Raw genomic sequence first — 19,571 nt, 5'->3', positions numbered from 1 at the left:
CATAGTGAACAAGCTGTACGTGTCTATTCAATGCTATGCTGCTGCTTAGCTGTATGAAAGGGACTTAACAATTTACTACACAGGAAGAAAAGACTCATAGTAAAGTTTAAAAGAAATGTCAGTAACTCCAGGCTATTGCTGCTAATGGAAAGAAGAGGGAGCTTACTTCTGTAGGATTCAGCCAGGCATCCAACCGGCTGGGGTTTTCTGCAGATTTTATGGCACACACTAGCGTTCGAGTTATTGCCTCTTCCACCCGGGCTTTGTGGTCTGCATCCTATCCCAAGGAAATAAAAGGTAAATGGAGAAAATGTGGCACTTTGCACCCTTTACAAAGCCTTGGAGGACCTTGCAACGGACTAAACCAAGAGCCTTAACTTGAAAATCCTTCTTACCACAAGAAATCATGGGATTACTCACATGAAGAGGTTGCAAAAGGGATTATTTGGATAATTAAATCTGATACGTCATAAATTATACAGCATATGAATACTGCTGAATTTCTAATGATATACATTTAGATAGCCCCTTTAATCTAGATGGACCACAATAGCATTTTACAAAATTATACATATAAATATTTTAAACACTTGAACCACAAAGGATATTACTGTGAGATAGCAAATACCTTGGGGCTACTAAGGCACATGACTAAGTCCTATAAAAATTCAGGAAGCTTGTCGTCATCTGACAGTAACAGAAGCCCACTAATATGTTCTTGCAGTTTTAAATAGCAACAGAAGGAAAAACAAATGTTTCCTTCCCAGAAGGATGCTCATGGGCTTCTGCTAAACTAAAAAAAATCAGTAATTGATACAGCTTCACAAATGTGAAGAGAATGTATAAAATGACATAAAACAAAATTCATCTCGCAGTGGCAGCTCCTGTCTCCTGGGGCCAGGCCTGGGGGCCTACTCCGGTTTGGTCCAGCCACTCCCTGGTCATGATGTAGGGACACCTGGGTCAAATCTGAGTGGCACTGTGACCCTGCATGCTAGATTACAATGACCAGAAAGGAGAACCGGGCCAAGCCCTGTGAGACAGGAGCTGCCGCTCTGGGGTGAGTGCAGGGCAGGCTCGCTCTGCAATACCGCAGGGCCTCCCACTCTCCTGGCAGGCAGAACAACACAAAATAACATGACATTCACAAAAAATAAAATGCAAAATTATAAAAAGATTGAGAGTTTTATGGGGCTTGTCATAAAGAGATGGTTAAGGGTTAATGTCTCTTTTACCTGTAAAGGGTTAAGAAGCTCAGTAAACCTGGCTGACACCTGACCAGAGGACCAATAGGGGGACAAGATACTTTCAAACCTTGGTGGAGGGAAGTCTTTGTTTGTGCTGTTTGTTTGGTTTGTTGTTTGCTTTCGGGACTGAGAGAGATGGGACATCATTCCAGGCTTTCCCAATCTTTCTGAATCAGTCTTTCATGTTTCAAAATAGTAAGCAATAGCCCGGCAAGGCGGTTTAGTCTTATGTTTGTTTCCTCAACTTGTAAATGGTGTTCTTGCTGGAAGGATTTTTACCTCTGTTTGCTGTAACTTTGAATCTAACGGGGGGGGAAGGGGGTCCCTCTAGACTACATGAATCTGAGTATCCTGTAAAGCATTTTCCATCCTGATTTTACAGAGATAATTTTTACCTTTTCTCTCTTTAATTAAAAGCTTTCTTTTTAAGAACCTGATTGATTTTTCCTTGTTTTAAAATCCAAGGGATTGAGTCTGGACTCACCAGGGATTGGTGGGGGGAAAGGAGAGGGGATGGTTAATTCCTCTTTGTTTTAAGATCCAAGGAGTTTGGATCTGTGTAAGCCTCTCAAGGCAACCCAGGGAGGGGAGAGTCTAGGGGGAAAAGGAGGGGGATGGTTACTTTCTCCTTGTTTTAAGACCCAAGGGGTTTGGGGATTTGTGTTCCCCAGGAAAGGTTTATATTCTGGCTGGTGGCAGCATTACCAGATCTAAGATAGGAATTAAGCTTAGAAGGGTCCATGCAGGTCCCCCACATTTGTACTCTAAAGTTCAAAGTGGGGGGAAAAACCTTGACAGGGCTCTTGAAATTGATTCTTGCCTGGTACAGACCTTGAATTCTCCCTTCACCCCTTGGCCAGGTAGACATGGGCTAATTTGGGATTTTTAGAACAGAGAAACATAATTTTGAACGACAGTCTGTCATCTTCCACTTTCTATTTAACTAAATAGCTTAGAGACGGTGGAAGGCTAGTTAGAAGGGAAGGAGGTTGATCGGGGTGTGCAGTGTTGATTAGCACTCAGATATCACAGTGATGAGTACTATAAATGGACAGATAATTTAAGAGTCACTTGGGCTCTTAGGGGGAAAGCAGGAAAAAAAGGAAGATGTACCATAAGTATGAGCCAGCCAGTCAGCCAAGGATTGTCAAATTTTGGGTTGAGGGTTTGAAACATTAGAATGTGTCAAGCCTTATAGCTTGCTGGGAAGGGTGTTAAAGGCTGTAATACATCTGAAGTTTCACAGCAGAACCTGGAATTCATGCAAAAAAATAATCTATTTTCGTTTCTGCACACTAGTTTTAGAACAAAATTCTGCCATTGGTGGTGTGTGGGGGGCTATCATATGGGGGTATCTGTTCACATTTATTAATGTTCTTTCATAAAAACCTCCTCCCTGCCAAAATGACAACATCCTGATTTCTACATATTGTAAAATTGTCATCAAGGGTTAACTGGGTTACTCAGAGTAGCAGCCATGCTCTATTCCTCTCTTCTTGTCTAGTTAGAGGGAATTGACTCCCCCTTCCCTTGTGGGCTCTGTTGTGTTGTAGTAAAATAAAGCAGCACATTCCCAGCCTGCAGTCCTATAAGTAGACTTATTTTTGTTGCACTGAACAATCCCTTTGCAAAACTACATATGTAAACGGTTAATATTTTTCAAAGTATTGTGATCTCGGGAGTCATCCTACTGTGCTAAATCTTGGGGCTGCATTAATCATGTGACTTAGTTCATTAGAAAGCAGGGTTTGAATCTGTCACATTACACTGAAAACAAATTAAACTTCTACTCTTATTCTAAAAAGTCTTGGCAAAATAATTAATGGAATCACCAGGATGATGCTGGCATGACATGCATCTGTCAAAGTGAAAGCGGCTGGTTACAGCTCCAAGTGAGAGAACTGCTTGAATAGGTAATGGAAACGTTCTCGATATTATATTTTAGTGCCCGTGTCATGAATTATTTTAATAGATGGATTGCCCACCTCTAAAAACAACGTCGTTGTCATCTGCAGGGATAATAGGCTGTAATCAACTGTCCCCTGTGCCACAGTGATTCCCTTCTAAGGTTCAACTACCGTGCAATTTACTTATTAGGTCAAAGTCATTTATTTTGTTTGTGGGGCCTTTTAATTTTTGATATCTTATTAGGAAAGTCCAACAGACTCTATTCAAATTGGACTCCCATTGTGTTCAGTCAGAGCTTTGCCTTAGTAAGGGTGGCAGAATAAGGCTCTATTTTATTGTACCAGTGGATAACAAAATGAGAAAATAGTACAGGAAAGGAAACAAAAATACGTCCAATAAGTAACTCTCTCACTCTGTATTTATCTGTCTAGCACAGTGGGCCCAACTCTCACCTTCAGCTCCTGAGTGGCGCAGTTTAAGAGGCAGAGCCCAGTTTAGGGATGAGGAGGGGGCTTTAAGTCACCTTTGCAGACTCTGAATTCTAGACAGTGACAGAGGCACCCCCAGTCGCTGGCACAAATCAGAACTGCCTCAGGGCCTGTACAAATTTATGACAGCCTTGAATGGCTGCCTGTAGGCTGCCTTGCTGACCCAGAACAGAGGGAATGCAGTGTTCCTAGATGCCCCCTGTACGTGACACTGTGTAGGAGACTGGCACAGGACTGCTACACGTTGTTCTTATAGCTGAATATCCCTTACAATCAGAATTCTTTCCTAGGAGGATCCACCCAGGTTTGAACCCCTCTGTTCTTCCAGAGCAGCATAAAGATGCCAGATGGCGGCCCAGAAAAAGGGCCAGCCCTGTATAACTCTTTGTTCCTAGCATTTCAGCTATCATTCAGTACTTCACAGATTTCTGTCCTAGTAAAGCCTGTTTCTTTAGCCACTTTAATAGTATTTCATACTGTGATAGTATTCATGATCACATGATTTGGGTTTAAAAAAACATTGTGGAGTATTGAGACTCTATCACTGGAACGATCACATATCTATTGGTTAACAAACTCCGTAAAAACAACGTCTAGAGAAAAGGGACATTAACTAAGCCAGAAAATCCAATACAAGCACAATCTCCACTCCCAGGAAGATGTGAATTAAACATTCCAGGCAGTCGTATTCTTTGCCATTTTGTTTGCCATTTAGGCCCTGATCCGGCAAAGCACTTAAGCATATGCTTTGCTGAAGAGGGAAGGAGTCAAGCTCATGCTTAAGTCCATCCCTGTTCAGCAAAGCAATTAAACGCATGCTTAAATGTTAACTGTGACTTCAATGGGACATAAGCATATGCTTTTTTTTTTGGTCCCATTGAAGTCACACTTTAAAATTAAGCATGTGTTTAATTGCTTTGCTGAATAGAGTGAATCTAAGGACATGCTTGAGGTGAAGTGCTTTGCTCAATCAGGGCCTTAATTTCTGAGCCTTCAAATCCTTATTCATGTAAAGTCTGATGGATCATGTTGTTCAGGGGTAGAGACTGCCTACTCCCTTGCCAAGCCATGAATGCAGCTGCTAGGCATGGGGCAAGATTAGGGGAGCCTCTACAAGGGTCCTTGGAGTCCAGTGTAAGAATTTAGAGGAAGAGCTGGGCCAGTGGATGCATGATTAAAGTTCTTTCCTCAAGAGCAGACATGTGATAACTCTGTGACCTGGTCCAATTCCCCTCTGTATATTAGTTAGAGAAGTTCTTCTGCTTCCTGATTTTCCTTACTAAAAACATCCAGGCAAACACAAACAGTTATGCAATGCGTTGGCCCGGCATGACTGCATCCTCGTGATGGGTGATAAATGATCCTTCTATAAACACAAGTCTGTAAAGTTTGTTGGGATCCCTCTGGATGAAAAGTGCTATGAAAACGTTAGATTATTATTATTATAACTCTAATGTGGCTCATTATGTCATTAGATCTGGGGCAGAATAATTTATTTTTAACCATGAGCCTACACTATATGGCATATGCTTTGTAGCTTAAGAACCCTATAGCAATGACTTAAAAGGAACGTACCAGTTCAATCCAAGAGTTTATACTGACTGTGATGGGGTCAACGCTTTCTACATAGTGCCACCAGTGTCTGGGAACAAACAGGACCTGAAATGAAGGGACACAGTCAACAGAATAGCAGCAGGAATCTTCCTTTTTCAAATACTGTAGCAAATGGTCTATTAAACCTCTAGTGTATCTGTAATACACTAATACACAAGGTCACAGAAGAGGTTATCCAGGTCTACAATGAGGGGGTCTGACTTTAATTTCTCCCTCAAGCTCAGCGTATTCCATTGTCTCACAATGTCAGTAGCTAGTGTGTATGACAGCGGACACAGTCCAGTCCTACCTCTTATCCAAAATCCTCTTATCTGAAAACAGGGTTGTAACCCCATAACTCTTTAAGTTAAGTGAGGTCCAGATGCATAAAAAGCTGCTAGCTGGCTTGGCAGGACTTTAGAGAAAGTCCTAACCATACCCTGCTGAGCAAGGACTCTTTGTAGACTCTTCAGTTTAGCAGGCTTTCCAGTTTCTTTATAAAGACGGCCAAGCTGGCTTCCCCAGGAAGTCAGTATTCTAAAGTTCTTCTAGGTGATTAATAATGTGCAGCTCTAATTCTGGTGAATAACTATCCTTTATTACACTTGTCAAATTTAGTAGACTATTTAAAAAATAAGATGCCCTAAAAAATCATGACTATCTAGTTTAGATCAGAGCTAAATTACTATATTAGTGTGATATTTTTGACATAAAATTGATTTTAAATCTTCGCTTTTATGGAACAAAGACATTAACGTTGTTTTGATGATATAGTACTAGCTTTATAGATTGCAGAACGCTAGATTAACATAGGGTTATCAAGAACAGCATAAAAGACTGTTTCTGAACGGGTAAGAAAATGGCTGGACTATAGAGACAGTAAAAATATACACTTCAGTAGGGGAAGAGCAGCAATGATTTTTATCTGAAATATAGCCAGTTTTTTTCTTGCTAGACACAAATTCCTTATAAGAATGTCCTATCATCAAGATAACCACCTTTTCAGATAATACAGTACTGGGCTGACTAGAAAACTATGTGGAAAAAGACCAATGAGGCCCCCGTTTTACAAACACTTACATACACATTTAGCTTTATGTATATGAGTGGTCTCATTTAAGTCAATTAAGCATCTGCATAAATGTAGCATCAGGGCTTGTGAGCCTGGGTTAATTTTGGATGATGAGCTGAAATACAGCTCACAAGTTTCCATTTAAAACAAGCGAAAGGCTATAGACGTTTGAGGGTCAAGAATATTCAGAAAGTAACCTTAACCTCATGCAGCTTACAGACCAGCGTAAGCGGATGATCTGAGCAAGAACAGACTGAATCATGCAGCTGTGAGCACAATGCATACTTGCCATTAAACAAAACAAATGTTAAAATGTAGATGTGGTACAGAAGTCCAAAGACATTACAGATCCCTCCAGTTGCTAGAGATGGATCACAATGGTGTTAACTCAGGGAAGTTCTATGGCCTGTGTTATACAGGAGGTCAGACTAGATGATAAGATCCTCTCTGGTCTCAGAATCTATGAATATAGTACCCAGTTTTAGAGTACGAACTTGATCTACCAAAGTCAATAGCAAAACTCTAAGCACCCGATACTCATTTACACTAAGGCCACTTCACACCATCACTCAGGAGTGTAATTTATGCTTCTTTTATACTTCCAGAGCGGTGTGAATGAGCATCAGAATAAATGAGAAACAGGCCCTAAGGTCCAGGGTGAAATCCTGGCCCCACTGCTGTCAACGGTAAAACTATTGACCAGGATTTCACTTTAAAAGTTCTGCTATATTAGCTGGTGACAGGAAGGGGGAGTAGAGAGAAGAGGAAAGGATATAATATTCTTAAACTTCTGTATGACATTTGACTTGGGGTCACGCTTGGGATTTGATTAGAATAATTAGACCAATATAAAATTAACATGGCACACATGAAATGGATTTAAATCTGGCTACCTGAGAGGTCTAAAATGTAATTGTAAATGGAGAATCGTCATTGAGCAGGTGTGTTTCTAGTAGGGTCCCACAGGAATCAGTTCTTGGCCTATGCTATTTAATGTTTTTATTAATGATTTTATGTTTTTTTCCCCCCATCACCAATGATAAAGTTGAAGATGGCACAAAAATTGGGGGAGTGGTAAATAATAAAGGGGAGAGGCCACAAATACAGAGCTGTCTGGATCGCTTGGTAGGCTGACAGCAAGCAAATAATGGTGTGTTTTAATATGGCTACATGTATACAGCCAAAGAACGCTGGCCATACTTACAGAATTATTCCCATTTTACAGATGAGGAAACAGAAGCACAGGGAGAAGTGACTTGTTCAACATCATGTAATCAATCAGTGGCAGAGCTAGGACTAGAACCTAGGTCTCCTGAGTACCAGGGAAAGGGTGATGGCAAGGAAGCAAAAGCAAGATAACATAAATTGGTAAGTGCAGAAATGCTTAAATACAAGGTGCTGTTTGGATAAATGAATTGGATGTAAGGAATGGAAGGTTGTGAAGGCAGTCTGGCCTTTCAGTGTGGCTGGTCTCTGGTTGCAGGAACAGAAGAGGGGATTTCATGTGCCATGACATCAGATGTAATAATTGTAAAGGATGTATATATCTGGAGCCAACACTGTTTCCTTACAGAATTTATGGGGCAGCTACAAAGCTTTGACTGCAAGAGGAAAACTAGGAAACATAAATAAAAAGCAGTGAGAACAGCTGGGTTTAGTAAGCATATGATCATTAAAATCAGAATTTATGCTAGCAAGAAATGTGAAATTAGTAAAGGTGAATAGGTAAATCTTTCGGGAAGTTGCAAGACACAGCAAAAAAGTGATCACAGACAGCTGTGTGCAAAAAATAACCTGTATGGGGCTGTCCATAAATTATGTAACACATTTTTTGGTGATTTTCAGGACCCATCCATCCCTTGTAACACTTTAACACTGAAACAAAACACACAAAATTAAAGACCCATCCACCCCTTAGTGCAGGGGTGGCCAACCTACAGCCCACAGGCCATACATGACCCACCAGAGCATTTCATAAGGCCCATGGCCTGCTTCAGAACAATATACTAACAGCTTATTCATTAGAGTTTTGTCATCATGTTTACACATTTGTGTAAACAAAAATGATGTAAATAGACACTACTGTACATAGGTTGTTTCTGTCTAAACACAGACAAAACAAGGATTTAAAATAGAAATCAATACAGGTGACTTTAAATCTTATTAAAATACGCTGAATCTGTTTGGCCCACGCAAGGTTGTGCTTAGGTTTAGATTGCCCTCCTGTGTAATAAGGTTGGGCACCATCTGCCCTAATGCGTTACATAAATTATGGACAGCCCCTAAGGGAACAAAACCAGCTGAACACAGGGAATATTTCAGATCAGAGAGAGAAATGGAGAGGTAGGGATTTTCATATGCCTAGTTTTACAGAAAGGAAAGCAAAAACTTCAACAGATCTCCAAATGAAACAAAACAGAGTTGCGTATCTTTGTGCTCCTTCAAAGTGGAGCATACATATTTAACATCTGAAAATCAATGGGAAACATGCTGGTAAACCACAGTGAAATTGAAGGAATAGGGCTAAATGTTTAGCGTACAGGTCTACGGATGTTGGTGAAGGGTTACGTCAAAAAGCAAAGCACAGTCAGAATAATTTCAAGCTGAGAAAGAATTCGCTGTTGGCATGCTTTTCACTCATGCCACTTTTGTTGCAGGGGCTGGAAAAGAAAGATACAAAACTAAATAAACAATCAGATAGAAGCAACTCGGATAATTGTAATATTTTGGCTAGTGGATGGCAGATATGGCTCATCGCAGAGAAAGGCAAAATAAGGCATTTGTTCAAATCTCCTGAAAAAGATAAAATGAAAGGGCAAAACATTAGAGCACAGATACAGAGATAACTTCTACAGAGTAATGGAATGATGCAGAGGATTTGTATATCCAGAGGCACATAACGGGTTGGAACTTCTACTGAAACTTCCAATGGAAATGTAAGGGGCTGATATTCTCACTTTTTAAAGAAAATGCTGAGCTTCCCGAGGAGTGAAGTATGTATATGCAAGTAATCACTGCTTGTCACAAGAGATATTTGGTAATCAGAAAGTGATGCACAGAAGAACTTGGGTGGTGAAGGTACCAAAAAAATGTCCGCAACGGAATTTAAAAATTCCAAGGCTAGCTTAGCTTATTACAATGGTCTTCCCTCTCTGAGTGCACCCACTATTGCTGCAAGTGTGTCAGATGCTGACAGAGCTATACCGTTCTTGCATCCTTCAACAGAGCCTCTTAAAGAGTATGTCTGCACTGTAATAAAAAGACCCATGGCACCACCACGGCTGGCCCAGGACAGCTGACTTTGGATTGCAGAGCTTAGGCTGCAGAGCTAAAAATGGCAGTGTAGACGCTTGGACTGGAGCCTGGGCTCTGCAAACCTTGTGAGGGGCGTGGGTCTCATGTCTACGATGTGATTTTAGCCCCCCAAGGCCAAGTCAATTTGACCTAGACTCTGAGACTTGGTGTCCTGGGTTTTTATTGCAATGTAAACATATCCTGGTAGGGCGGTGCACCACAAGGTTCTCCCGTCCTCCCAATCACAACAGCTTGACTTGTCTCCACTTCTCACACACTGCAGGAGAACTGGGCTGCTATCACAGCTGCAGCAGTAGGCAGCAGCTACTAGGTTGGGGAGTCACCTTGAGCAGACCCAGTGAAATACCGGGGAGGGGACAGCATGCTTCTACAATGACATTACTTTTAGAATTCTGCCCCTGACACTGACTTTTTATATTCCCCTTTCCCTCATTGTCTACAAGTTACTATTTAATTGGCACTAAAAGATTTTGTGTGGGCCACTTGCACCTGCAAGTGGATCAAGAGGTACTAGGACCAGGGGATGGAAGGATTGATGGAATGGGAGGGAAGAGTGAGTAGTTAGTAGATTTCCTTATTGATGGGTACAGGGAGGAGTGGAGCTGATGGATGTTTTTTCCTGGGGAAGGTAATGGGTGACTCAGCCAGGGATTTTTCACATATTTTGCTGATCGAGGTGAACTTTTTTCTGAGGCAACCTATTCGGGCAGCTCATCATCGATAATGGCATAAATCCACTACCAGTTGCTCCATCTCGTCCAGTTTTTCTGTACCAGATAAGCTTGTTCTGATGTTTAACTGAACCAAGCAGATGCTCCACTGTGTTAGCACGAGCGCACTCCACGGCGCACTGTGAGAGGCTGATCTGCAGCCACATACACTGCTCCCTCAAAAGAGTTGTTTTATCCATGTTAATCAAACGCCCTCACCTCCGACACTTTGGGATTCTTCTTTAGTTAAAATCATTCAAACTCTGTTACAGCAAAATCCCTTTAAATATTTGAATCTACCCTCTGAGTTTGGACATTTTACTGACTTTTAACAAAAGCTTGAATATATTATGTTTCCTGTGTTCCTGACTTGCTCTTTATTTTCAAGGGTATTTATGTAGAGACAGGAACTTTGTTTATCAAGAATTTATCTGCTCTTGCTTCTTATTACTTGGGGCCAATTCATGAAGTGCTAAATCGGTTTAAAAAGCTGGTTACTCAGGGTAAAACCCTCACTGAAATCAGAGGGAGTTTTGCCTGCATAACGGCTGGGTAAGAACAAAGTAGAGAGTTCACGACCTGGCTCCACCTGAAGTCACAGTGTTGTCTGGGGTATTTTGTTATTTGTATTGCAGTAGGACCCAGGACCCCGAGTGATGGACCATGACCCCATTATGCTAGTTGTTGTACAAACAGAACAAAGACCTGCCAAGAACTTAGCACAATTACTGATTGTGGAAAGAGAGGCTGGTGTGAGGACATATATGCTGGTTGTTTACAATTTTAGCAGGAAACCAGGCAGTAGGGGAGTTGCGAACTGTTCTAGGCAGAAGCCCCACAATGAAGCAGAGGGAGAGAGAGAAAGACGGAGTGCTAGCGATTCCTTATTCTGTTTTTCTTATTTTGATAAAGCTCCTTCTTCAGTGTTGGAAGACAGTGCCTCTTTCTGCGATTCTTTACTATTGATCACATGACATGGGGGATGTAATGACAGGAGCACCACAGCCTGAGAAGTTAGGAGGAGGCAGTAACGGGAGATGGGGAGAAGGGAAACAATGATCATTAATACTTTGCAATTATATACCATCTTAGAGCATTTTACAGGCATTAAATTAAACCTCTTATTACTCTGGAAGGAGTCCAGGGAAAAGGGAGAGAAAGGGAGAGGATGAAGGGAGAACAGGATGTGGTTCTGGCTTTTCTTTTTAAGATTTTTCTTTTTTGGACGCATTAAATCATCTCTGAACAAAGAAACCAGAACAGCAGCATTTTGGGTGAAAACACATAGGTTTGGTGAATGAGTGTATCAGCAGTCACTCACTCACTTGTGATTCTCCCCTGTGGAACAATCAAGTAATGGCTAAGGCCACATTTTTAAAAACAGCCTCTCAGTTTGCCCCTGAAATTTTGCAAATTTGCATGCAGTTGTCTGAGCTTGCAGTTTTGAGAATTCAGTCACTTGCAGATGCGAACACTAGCTTTGAGACCTCCAGCTACCTGGTTGGCCCTCCAAACCGTTAGATGTCTCAGTGTTACCATGTGCATCCAAAATATATTGTGGATGCAAAAATGAAGGTTGCATTGAGGCTTTATTAGAAATTTAGCCCACAGCCACAAGTCATGTTTAAACTGAAGTCTTTTTTAAAAACGAATGCAGTCTTTATACAGCTAGTTAAAGTGGGAATAGAATCCATTCTGATAAGGGGCTAAAGAGCACAAGATGTTATAATCAAAGCACATTGTACCAATAGATAATGTCCCAATGTACTAATGAGGGATACTGCATTAAACTCTGCAAATGAGCATAGAAAATTGCTTATAGCAAACTGATGAAATTAAACATGTTGGCCAGAAGGTGGCATTAGAAACATTAAGTTTATTTGATATTCATAGCTGCACTCAGCCTACATGCAGTTGCTTTCCTGAATACCCAAGAATACCTTTGTCTTTATTTTTCAAGCCCGTACTGTTACAGTATCTAATCCCAAACATTTTGTTCACTCTCTAAGAAGGAGTGGATATTACTATAAATTACCACAAAATAAATCTGATTGCAAATCCTAAAGTAATTGTATTAATTCCCATCTGAAAGAGAGAGACTGATATCAAAGTCTTTATTATTTGGAGATCTTCTCCATCATTAATAATGGCATCCTTTTACGTTATTCCTTCCGTCTCACTCAAACAATAAAGGTCCCAAGCCAGTAACCACCATCCTTGTGGCTGAGAAGCATTGGATGAGACTGTTCTAAGAGTCTGCTGTGGAATGGATGGAGGCACTTCCTCAGTACCCCAAGTCACTGTCTGTTGTGTGTGTGTGTACATCTCTCTTCATGGCACTGTGTGCTACTGAGCTGACCCAAGACCTTTATTCTTAAAGATTAATTTGTAATTAGTTTAAGCCTAATTAATATCATATTATAGAGTCATTATCAAACTGAATCATTCAGACAGAGGTTATAAATGGCAATAGCAGTGCTTGGCACTGTAGATAATGCTATGCTAAATAAACACAGTTTTACTGATATTAAGCAAAAAATAATAATTTAGTACCAAGCCTCCCTCCTCTACTTCCTCTTCCCACCCCCACTATTGCTGTAAGGAGGGCAAATGGCAAAACCATTCATTTAGTTTTTGGCACTGTTAACAGTTAACATAGTGTAAACTATTAATATGCTTTGCACACAATAAAATTACTTTGAAAAGGCCTAAGCTTTCTATTTTCAGGAGCACTTTACAAGAATGTGCATTGCTAAATGTAAGAAAATGGGTAACTAGCGCAGTAAATGGCTGGAAGTTGAAGCTAGACAAATTCAGACTGAAATAAGGCATACAGTTTTTAAACGGTGAGAGTAATTAACCATTGGAACAATTTACCAAGATTCGTGGTGGATCCTAGAAAAGGGACACTGGTGGCTCCGGTCAGCACCACTGACTGGGCCAATAAAAGTCCGGTCAGCGGTGCTGCGGAGCTAAGACAGGCTAGTCCCTACCTCTCCTAGCTCTGCGCTGCGCCCTGGAAGTGGTCAGCTGGTCTGGCTCCTAGGCAGGGGGGCTATGGGGCTCCATGCGCTGGCTTCGCGCACTGCCCCCGCCCCAAACACTGGCTCCATGGACAATGGGAGCTGTGGGGGTGGCGCCTGTGGGCGAAAGCAGTGCACAGAGCCACCTGCTGTGCCTCTGCCTAGGAGCCAGACCTGCTGGCCGCTTCCGGGGTGCAGTGCAGGCAGGAAGCCTGAGGAAAGCTCGTGCCCCAGCCCTGAGCCCCCCCCAAATCCAGAGCCCCCTCCTACATCCCAAGCCCCTCATCTCTGGCCCCACCTCAGAGCCTGCACCCCGAGATGGAGCTCTCATCCCCCCTGCACCCCAACCCCCTTCCCAGCCCAGAGCCCCCTCCCACACCCTGAAATCCTCATTTCTGGCCCCACCCTGGAGCCTGCACCCCCAGTTAGAGCCCTCACCCCCTCCTGCACCCCAACTCCCTGCCCCAGCCCAGTGAAAGTGAGTGAGCCATCGAGGGAGGGTGAATGTAGTGAGTGGGAGACAGGGCCTATGGGAAGGGGCAGGACAGGGGTGTGGACTTGCGGAAGGGGTGGAGATAGGCTGTTCAGTTTTGTGCAACTAGAAAGTTGGCAACCCTTTTTGTAACGTTGAGCAACTCATTTATAGCTTGATTTTCAAAGATTGATTTATCAGTCCATTGGTTCCCTCATCACTAAAATAGGGTTACTCATACTCAGACACCCTTGTAAAATGCTACACAGTCTTTCAATGAAGTGCACTATAAGTGCAAGTATTGTCATTATAAATACTCCACTGTTATAGCAACAAGTTGGGCAAATGTTTCCATGGTGAAGGTTATTCCTCACAATCATAACAAACACATTTCTTTGTTAGCTCTGCCTACTCATTAATCAAGTACACTTCACACAACATCCAGGTTTCAGAGCAGACAGGCTAGAGCACTGCTCTAGAAAGTTTCAAAACAACCTTTTAAAGAAGAGGATATGTAAGTACTTGCAAGGACTTCTATAAAACTAGGCAGCCTTTTGAGCTAATCCTCAAAATGTTTACAGTTCTCTTTTAAAAGTCCAGAGATATAATAATAGTGAACAAAGCAAGTTACTGTAGCCAGATAATTGTATTAAATCCCATGTGTACTGGGGAAGGGGAAAGCTGATCTGTTGTCTTTTCCTAGCTTATGTTTAGCAGCATAAACTATTTACAGAAAGTTCCAAAATAACGTAAAGTCTAAGTGTGGGTGGTACCTGTCCTGGATTGAGTGTAACCACATGGGCCTGGGCTTTCCTGAACTGAGGATAGTGTCTCAGATCAGGGTTGACAACGTTGACTTTGCTGAATATGCTGGATTCCTCATAAGGGATCCTAGTGGGATAAAGGAAAGTGGTGTTGCTAGGTGGGAAAAGGTGCCATCTTTTTCTGAAAGGAGAGAGAAGATAAAAGTCGATTCAGTAAATGCCTATTCTGATGGATGACTGAAGACAATCACAAGGTTTTCAATAAAACAAATCTACCTGCTGTTTGCTTCTCCTACACTCTCTCTCTTACAGGTTGTTTAAAAAAATTCTACACGTTTTTAGTTAAAAATGTGCAGATTTACAGCTTCTCAACAGTTTGCAAGGGGAATAAAAAAAGTAGTCTGTAGCTCTTCCATTTAGTTTCTCCTTCCTTCTACAGAGCACTTGAATAATCTATAAATACTCAGGTCAACTCTACATTATAAAATTAAGTCGACTTAAGTTACGTCGTCACACAGCCACTGTAGTAATTAAATGATTTGCATGGTCACACTAACTCCTTCTGTCGGTGGTGCGCATCCTAACCAGGAATGCTTGCACCAATTTAACTGTCTGAGTCGGGTACTGACAGCTGAAGCCCTGGGCGGCAGGGCTCTGGCTGTCAGCTCGAACAGTCTCCAGTAAGCAATGCAGTGTCTGCACTGACACCACACCAACTTAACTACATCAACCTAAGTGCTACACCTCTTGAGGAGGTGGAATTAAGTCAGTGTAGTGGGCGGCTTACATCGGTGGGAGTAAAGTGTAAGTGTAGAGTCTTAGAGAGTTAGGCCTCAAAATGCTCACAACACCTGACATTTTTCCTATGAACTATGATCTCATGGATGAAGAATACATTTTCACTAGGTAAATATATTTTGATTCACTAATTGACTGTCTGCAATATCCCTGCTTACTATAAGTAGAAGGCACTGTACGTATGTGATACTGATAGTAACAGAAGTACAATTTTGATATTCTACTATATGTTGTCATCTACGTTTCTTATATTCATTTGTTAATCACAAAGTTAATTGTTATTTAATTTACTAATCCATAATAATTTGGTGGTCATCTACCATAGTTATGAGTATGGTACAAAGACATAAGTTAGATATGTGATGAGCAAGACAAGGTGGGAGAGGTAATATTTTTTATTGGATCGACTTCTTTTGGTGAGAGAGACAAGCTACAGGTGTGGGAAAGATACTGTGTCATGGCTAAATGCAAGGTAGAACAGATTGTTTAGCATAAGTAGTTAGTAAATATTCTAATCTAAAGGGACCATCCAAGGTGGAGTAGCCTGTTAACACCTTTGCAGCCATATGACAAAAGAAGTGGGTTACAGATTGTTGTAATAAACCATAAATCCAGTGTGTTTGTTCAGTCCATGATTTGTACTGTCTAATAGAGTTATGAATTTAAGCTCCCAGACTCACCTTTTGAAAGTGTTGTGTAGGTTTTCTTTGACAATGAAGATTGATAGGTCAGATACATAGTGATCTTCTTGTGAAAAGTGTTCACTCACAGGTGATAAAGTATTTTTGTTTTTTGTCATTTTCCTGTCTGAGTTCATCTGAGAGTGTAGAGAGTTTCACTCGTAATAGTTGTTTTGGGGCATTTAGCGCACTGGATGAGGCATTTGTAGGATCCATGGATCCATGCTGTGATAGGCATTTGTAGGATCCATGGATCTTGAAAGGTGTGTTGTGGAAGGGTATTGATCATTGTAGCAGTGGAGATACGCCTGCAGGTTTTGCATCTCTTATTATGACAGGGTCTGGTGCCACTGTGGATTATGGTATATCTATACGTACAGCGCAGCAGTGGCGCAGCTATAACAATACAGCTGATAGGAGAGAGATCTCCCATCGGCATAAATCCCCCACATTACCTCAGTACTGTCAGTGTAACACACTTGGTAAGGGTCATGTCGTCTCTAGTAGCTAATCTACACAGTAATAAAAGCCTACTACTGCTCCCACTTAATAGGATCTTAATTCTAGTAGTAGATGACTATGTTTTAGAGTGCAAGGTCCCAAGCTCAATTCCTATCTGTGACCAGTGGTGCAGGTACTCCATCAGCATGGACCATGCTGTGCAGAACAAACAACAAGAGATGGACCATATTCCAAAGAGTTTACAATCTACTTAAATTGCACTTGCTGCACTGAAAAAATGTTGAGTTTGCCAGACCCCGGAGCATCAGTTTTATGTATAATATAAATAAATCTTCTTACCAGGTAATTTTTGCATGTATTTTTCCATAAAGCTGAATGGCTAATACATGAGGCAAAGTAAACAGGCATATAAATAACAATTTAAAAGGAGAATACATTATGTGATGGAAATAACCAGGAGTAGGAGTAATTAAAGTAATAGCCCAAATGGTGAATTTATGAAATGTTTTAAGAGTAGCCATCTGACTAATACAGCAGTGACCCGCACATTTACTGACACCATGGACCGGAAAAACAGAAGGCAGCACTTTGAAGCAAGGTTAAAACAATCCCCGCTGCTCCCCTCTTACGTCCAGATTCTGACTGCTTCCCCACTTCCTGTTCCTCTCCTATTTTCATGCTACTTAGCTCTTTCTTACTTGCCTAGAGAATCTGGTTGTCAGTTCTAAGTCACAGATCTGAAAATGAAACATGAAGAAAGCCAAGTGGCACAAAACCAGAAGAGATGGGAACAGAAAAGTAGCCAGAACCAGAGAGATCAGCACAGATGGGAGTACCACGGGTTGCTGACATTTCTTGGTACAAATAATAAAAGCTATTGCTAAGCAGCTGGCATCAGAGAGAATTTTCAGTATAAATAGTTAACCTATTTCCCAAAACTCAATGACAGTAATATTTTGCACAACCATAATGCCCTAGGAAGGGACAGCTGAGTGACTAGCTTAGAAAGCCATAGGGCTCCAGGCCTGGGTTCTATGCAGGAAGGCAAGCGTTGTATGAGCAGGACCACAATACAGCAGTATAGCCTGTTAACCTCTAAAGAAGCCAGTCTGAAACACATAAGAGGAAGCACGTGTTAGCCATAAAGGGCGAGGGGTAGCTCAGTGGCTGTACTGGAGAGGCAGCACCACTAATGTCAGTGTAAGCCTGTTTTGGGAAATAAAGAGCGAGTTGTTTGCCAGCCAGTTAAAAAGGCTTTACTGTCTCTGCTCTAAAGAGGCAAAGGATCCCCAAACTGTCTTAACATGCAGCCTCTCTGAAAGCTTTACGTTCTTCTTGTTCTGAGGAGGAAAAGGGCTTTGTTTCCAGTCTGCTTGAAGGTTTTATGCATATTCTGTCACAGGAAGGAGCAAGCAAACAGAACCAGGGACTTTGCTTTCCCAGACAGAGAGGAAGTAATTTTGGGAAGGCAGACAAATCAGCAGAGCAAACCCAGAATTCTGTTCAACGATCCACGCTGGAGACTGGAACTCCGAAGTGTAAAAGCTATAACAGAGGTCGGCAGGAGCAGCACCAGGGTTTTTGACGCCCTAGGCGGGGGTCCTTCCGCGCTCCCGGCTGGCGGCAATTCGGCGGTGGGGGGGTCCTTCTGCGCTCCTGGTCTTCGGGGCACTTCAGCGGCGGGTCCCGGAGCGAGTGAAGGACCCACCGCAGAATTGCCGCCGAAGACCCGGAGCGCAGAAGGACCCCCCGCCACCGAATTGCCACCGAGGGCCGCAAAATGCTGCCCTCCCAAATCCTGGCGCCCTAGGCGACTGCTTAGATCACCTAAATGGAAGTGCCGGCCCTGGGGGTCGGCAACCTTTCAGAAGTGCTGTGCCGAGTCTTCATTTATTCACTCTGATTTAAGGTTTCGCGTGCCAGTAATATATTTTAACATTTTTAGAAGGTCTCTTTCTATAAGTCTATAATATATAACTAAACTATTGTCGTATTTCAAGTAAATAAGGTTTTTAAAATGTTTAAGAAGCTTCATTTAAAATTAAATTAAAATGCAGAGCCCCCCGGACCAGTGGGCAGGACCTGGGCAGCGTGAGCGCTGCTGAAAATCAGCTTGTGCGCCGCCTTTGGCACGCATGCCATAGGTTGCCTACCCCTAAGCTATAAGGACAGCTGGACAGCAATTCTGTGATGCAGGTGATCCCCTAAACATGTACTACCTGGTTATGGGGCAGCACCAGGGTGGCTGCAAGGACGTTTTGTGCCCTAGGTGAAACTTCCACCTTGCGCCCTCCCAGCCCTTAGCCCCCCCCACCCCCGCAGTTCTCCCCCTCAGCCCTGAGGCGCCCCCCTTGTGGCAGCTCCCCACCTCCCACCTTTAGGCACCCCACCCCACCCCAGCTCACCCTTGCTCCACCCATGAGCACGAGCATCCCGAGCACGCCGTGACTGCTTCACTTCTCCCGCCTCCCAGGCTTGCAGTGCCAATCAGCTTAGGCGCCACAAGCCTGGGAGGCGGGAGAAGTGAAGCAGCCATGGCGTGCTCAGGGAGGAGGTGGGGCTGGGGTGGGGAGATCCCCTGCATGCCGCCCCCCCCTTACTTGCTGCAGGCAGCCCTCCCTGCGCTCCCCTGCCCCAGCTCCCTCCGCCTAAATGCTGAGGGCGACCAGGGCAGCTGAAGATCTGGCCGCTGTGGTCGTTGCCGAAGAAAATGGTGCCCCCCAAATGCCAGCACCCTAGGTGTCCACCTATGTTGCCTATATGGTTGCACGGGCCCTGGACAGCACATAATACCTCTGAAGTCAGTGGGACTGCTCATGGTAATAAGCACTGTGGTCAATAGTATTCGTTGAATTGGGCCCATTGAGCCTCCCACATGAGGCTCTCAAATCTCTTTACAAACATCTGTGAAAACACACCTGTGAGCTCCCTATAACTAACCCTGTTTGAAAGATGCAGGACCACTGAGATAAAAGCCTTGCAGCAATGCAGGGCCAGAACTCCTGATGCCCAGTCTTGTGCTTTAGTCACAAGACTATC

At 42.7% G+C, this 19,571-nt stretch overlaps 1 protein-coding gene across 4 annotated transcripts in view; it reads right to left on the bottom strand.

Moving 5' to 3' along the window:
* Nucleotides 1-19,571, bottom strand: part of HSPBAP1 (HSPB1 associated protein 1) — a 64,679-nt gene that overhangs the window by 3,366 nt on the left and 41,742 nt on the right. For 2 of the 4 annotated variants that reach the window (XM_050917087.1, XM_050917090.1), the window contains 3 exons: nucleotides 14,602-14,773; nucleotides 5,219-5,302; nucleotides 167-277 (listed from right to left, as the gene is read on the bottom strand). In XM_050917087.1, coding sequence (XP_050773044.1) covers nucleotides 167-277; nucleotides 5,219-5,302; nucleotides 14,602-14,773 — 367 coding nt within the window. The remainder of the gene's footprint in view (nucleotides 1-166; nucleotides 278-5,218; nucleotides 5,303-14,601; nucleotides 14,774-19,571) is intronic. The other 2 variants (XM_050917089.1, XM_050917088.1) reach the window with 2 other exon arrangements.

Source organism: Gopherus flavomarginatus, chromosome 10 (assembly GCF_025201925.1).
Source record: "Gopherus flavomarginatus isolate rGopFla2 chromosome 10, rGopFla2.mat.asm, whole genome shotgun sequence".
Lineage (NCBI taxonomy): Eukaryota > Metazoa > Chordata > Testudines > Testudinidae > Gopherus > Gopherus flavomarginatus.
The sequence above is the reverse complement of the archived record's forward strand: the minus strand, read 5'-3'. Positions and strand labels throughout refer to the sequence as shown.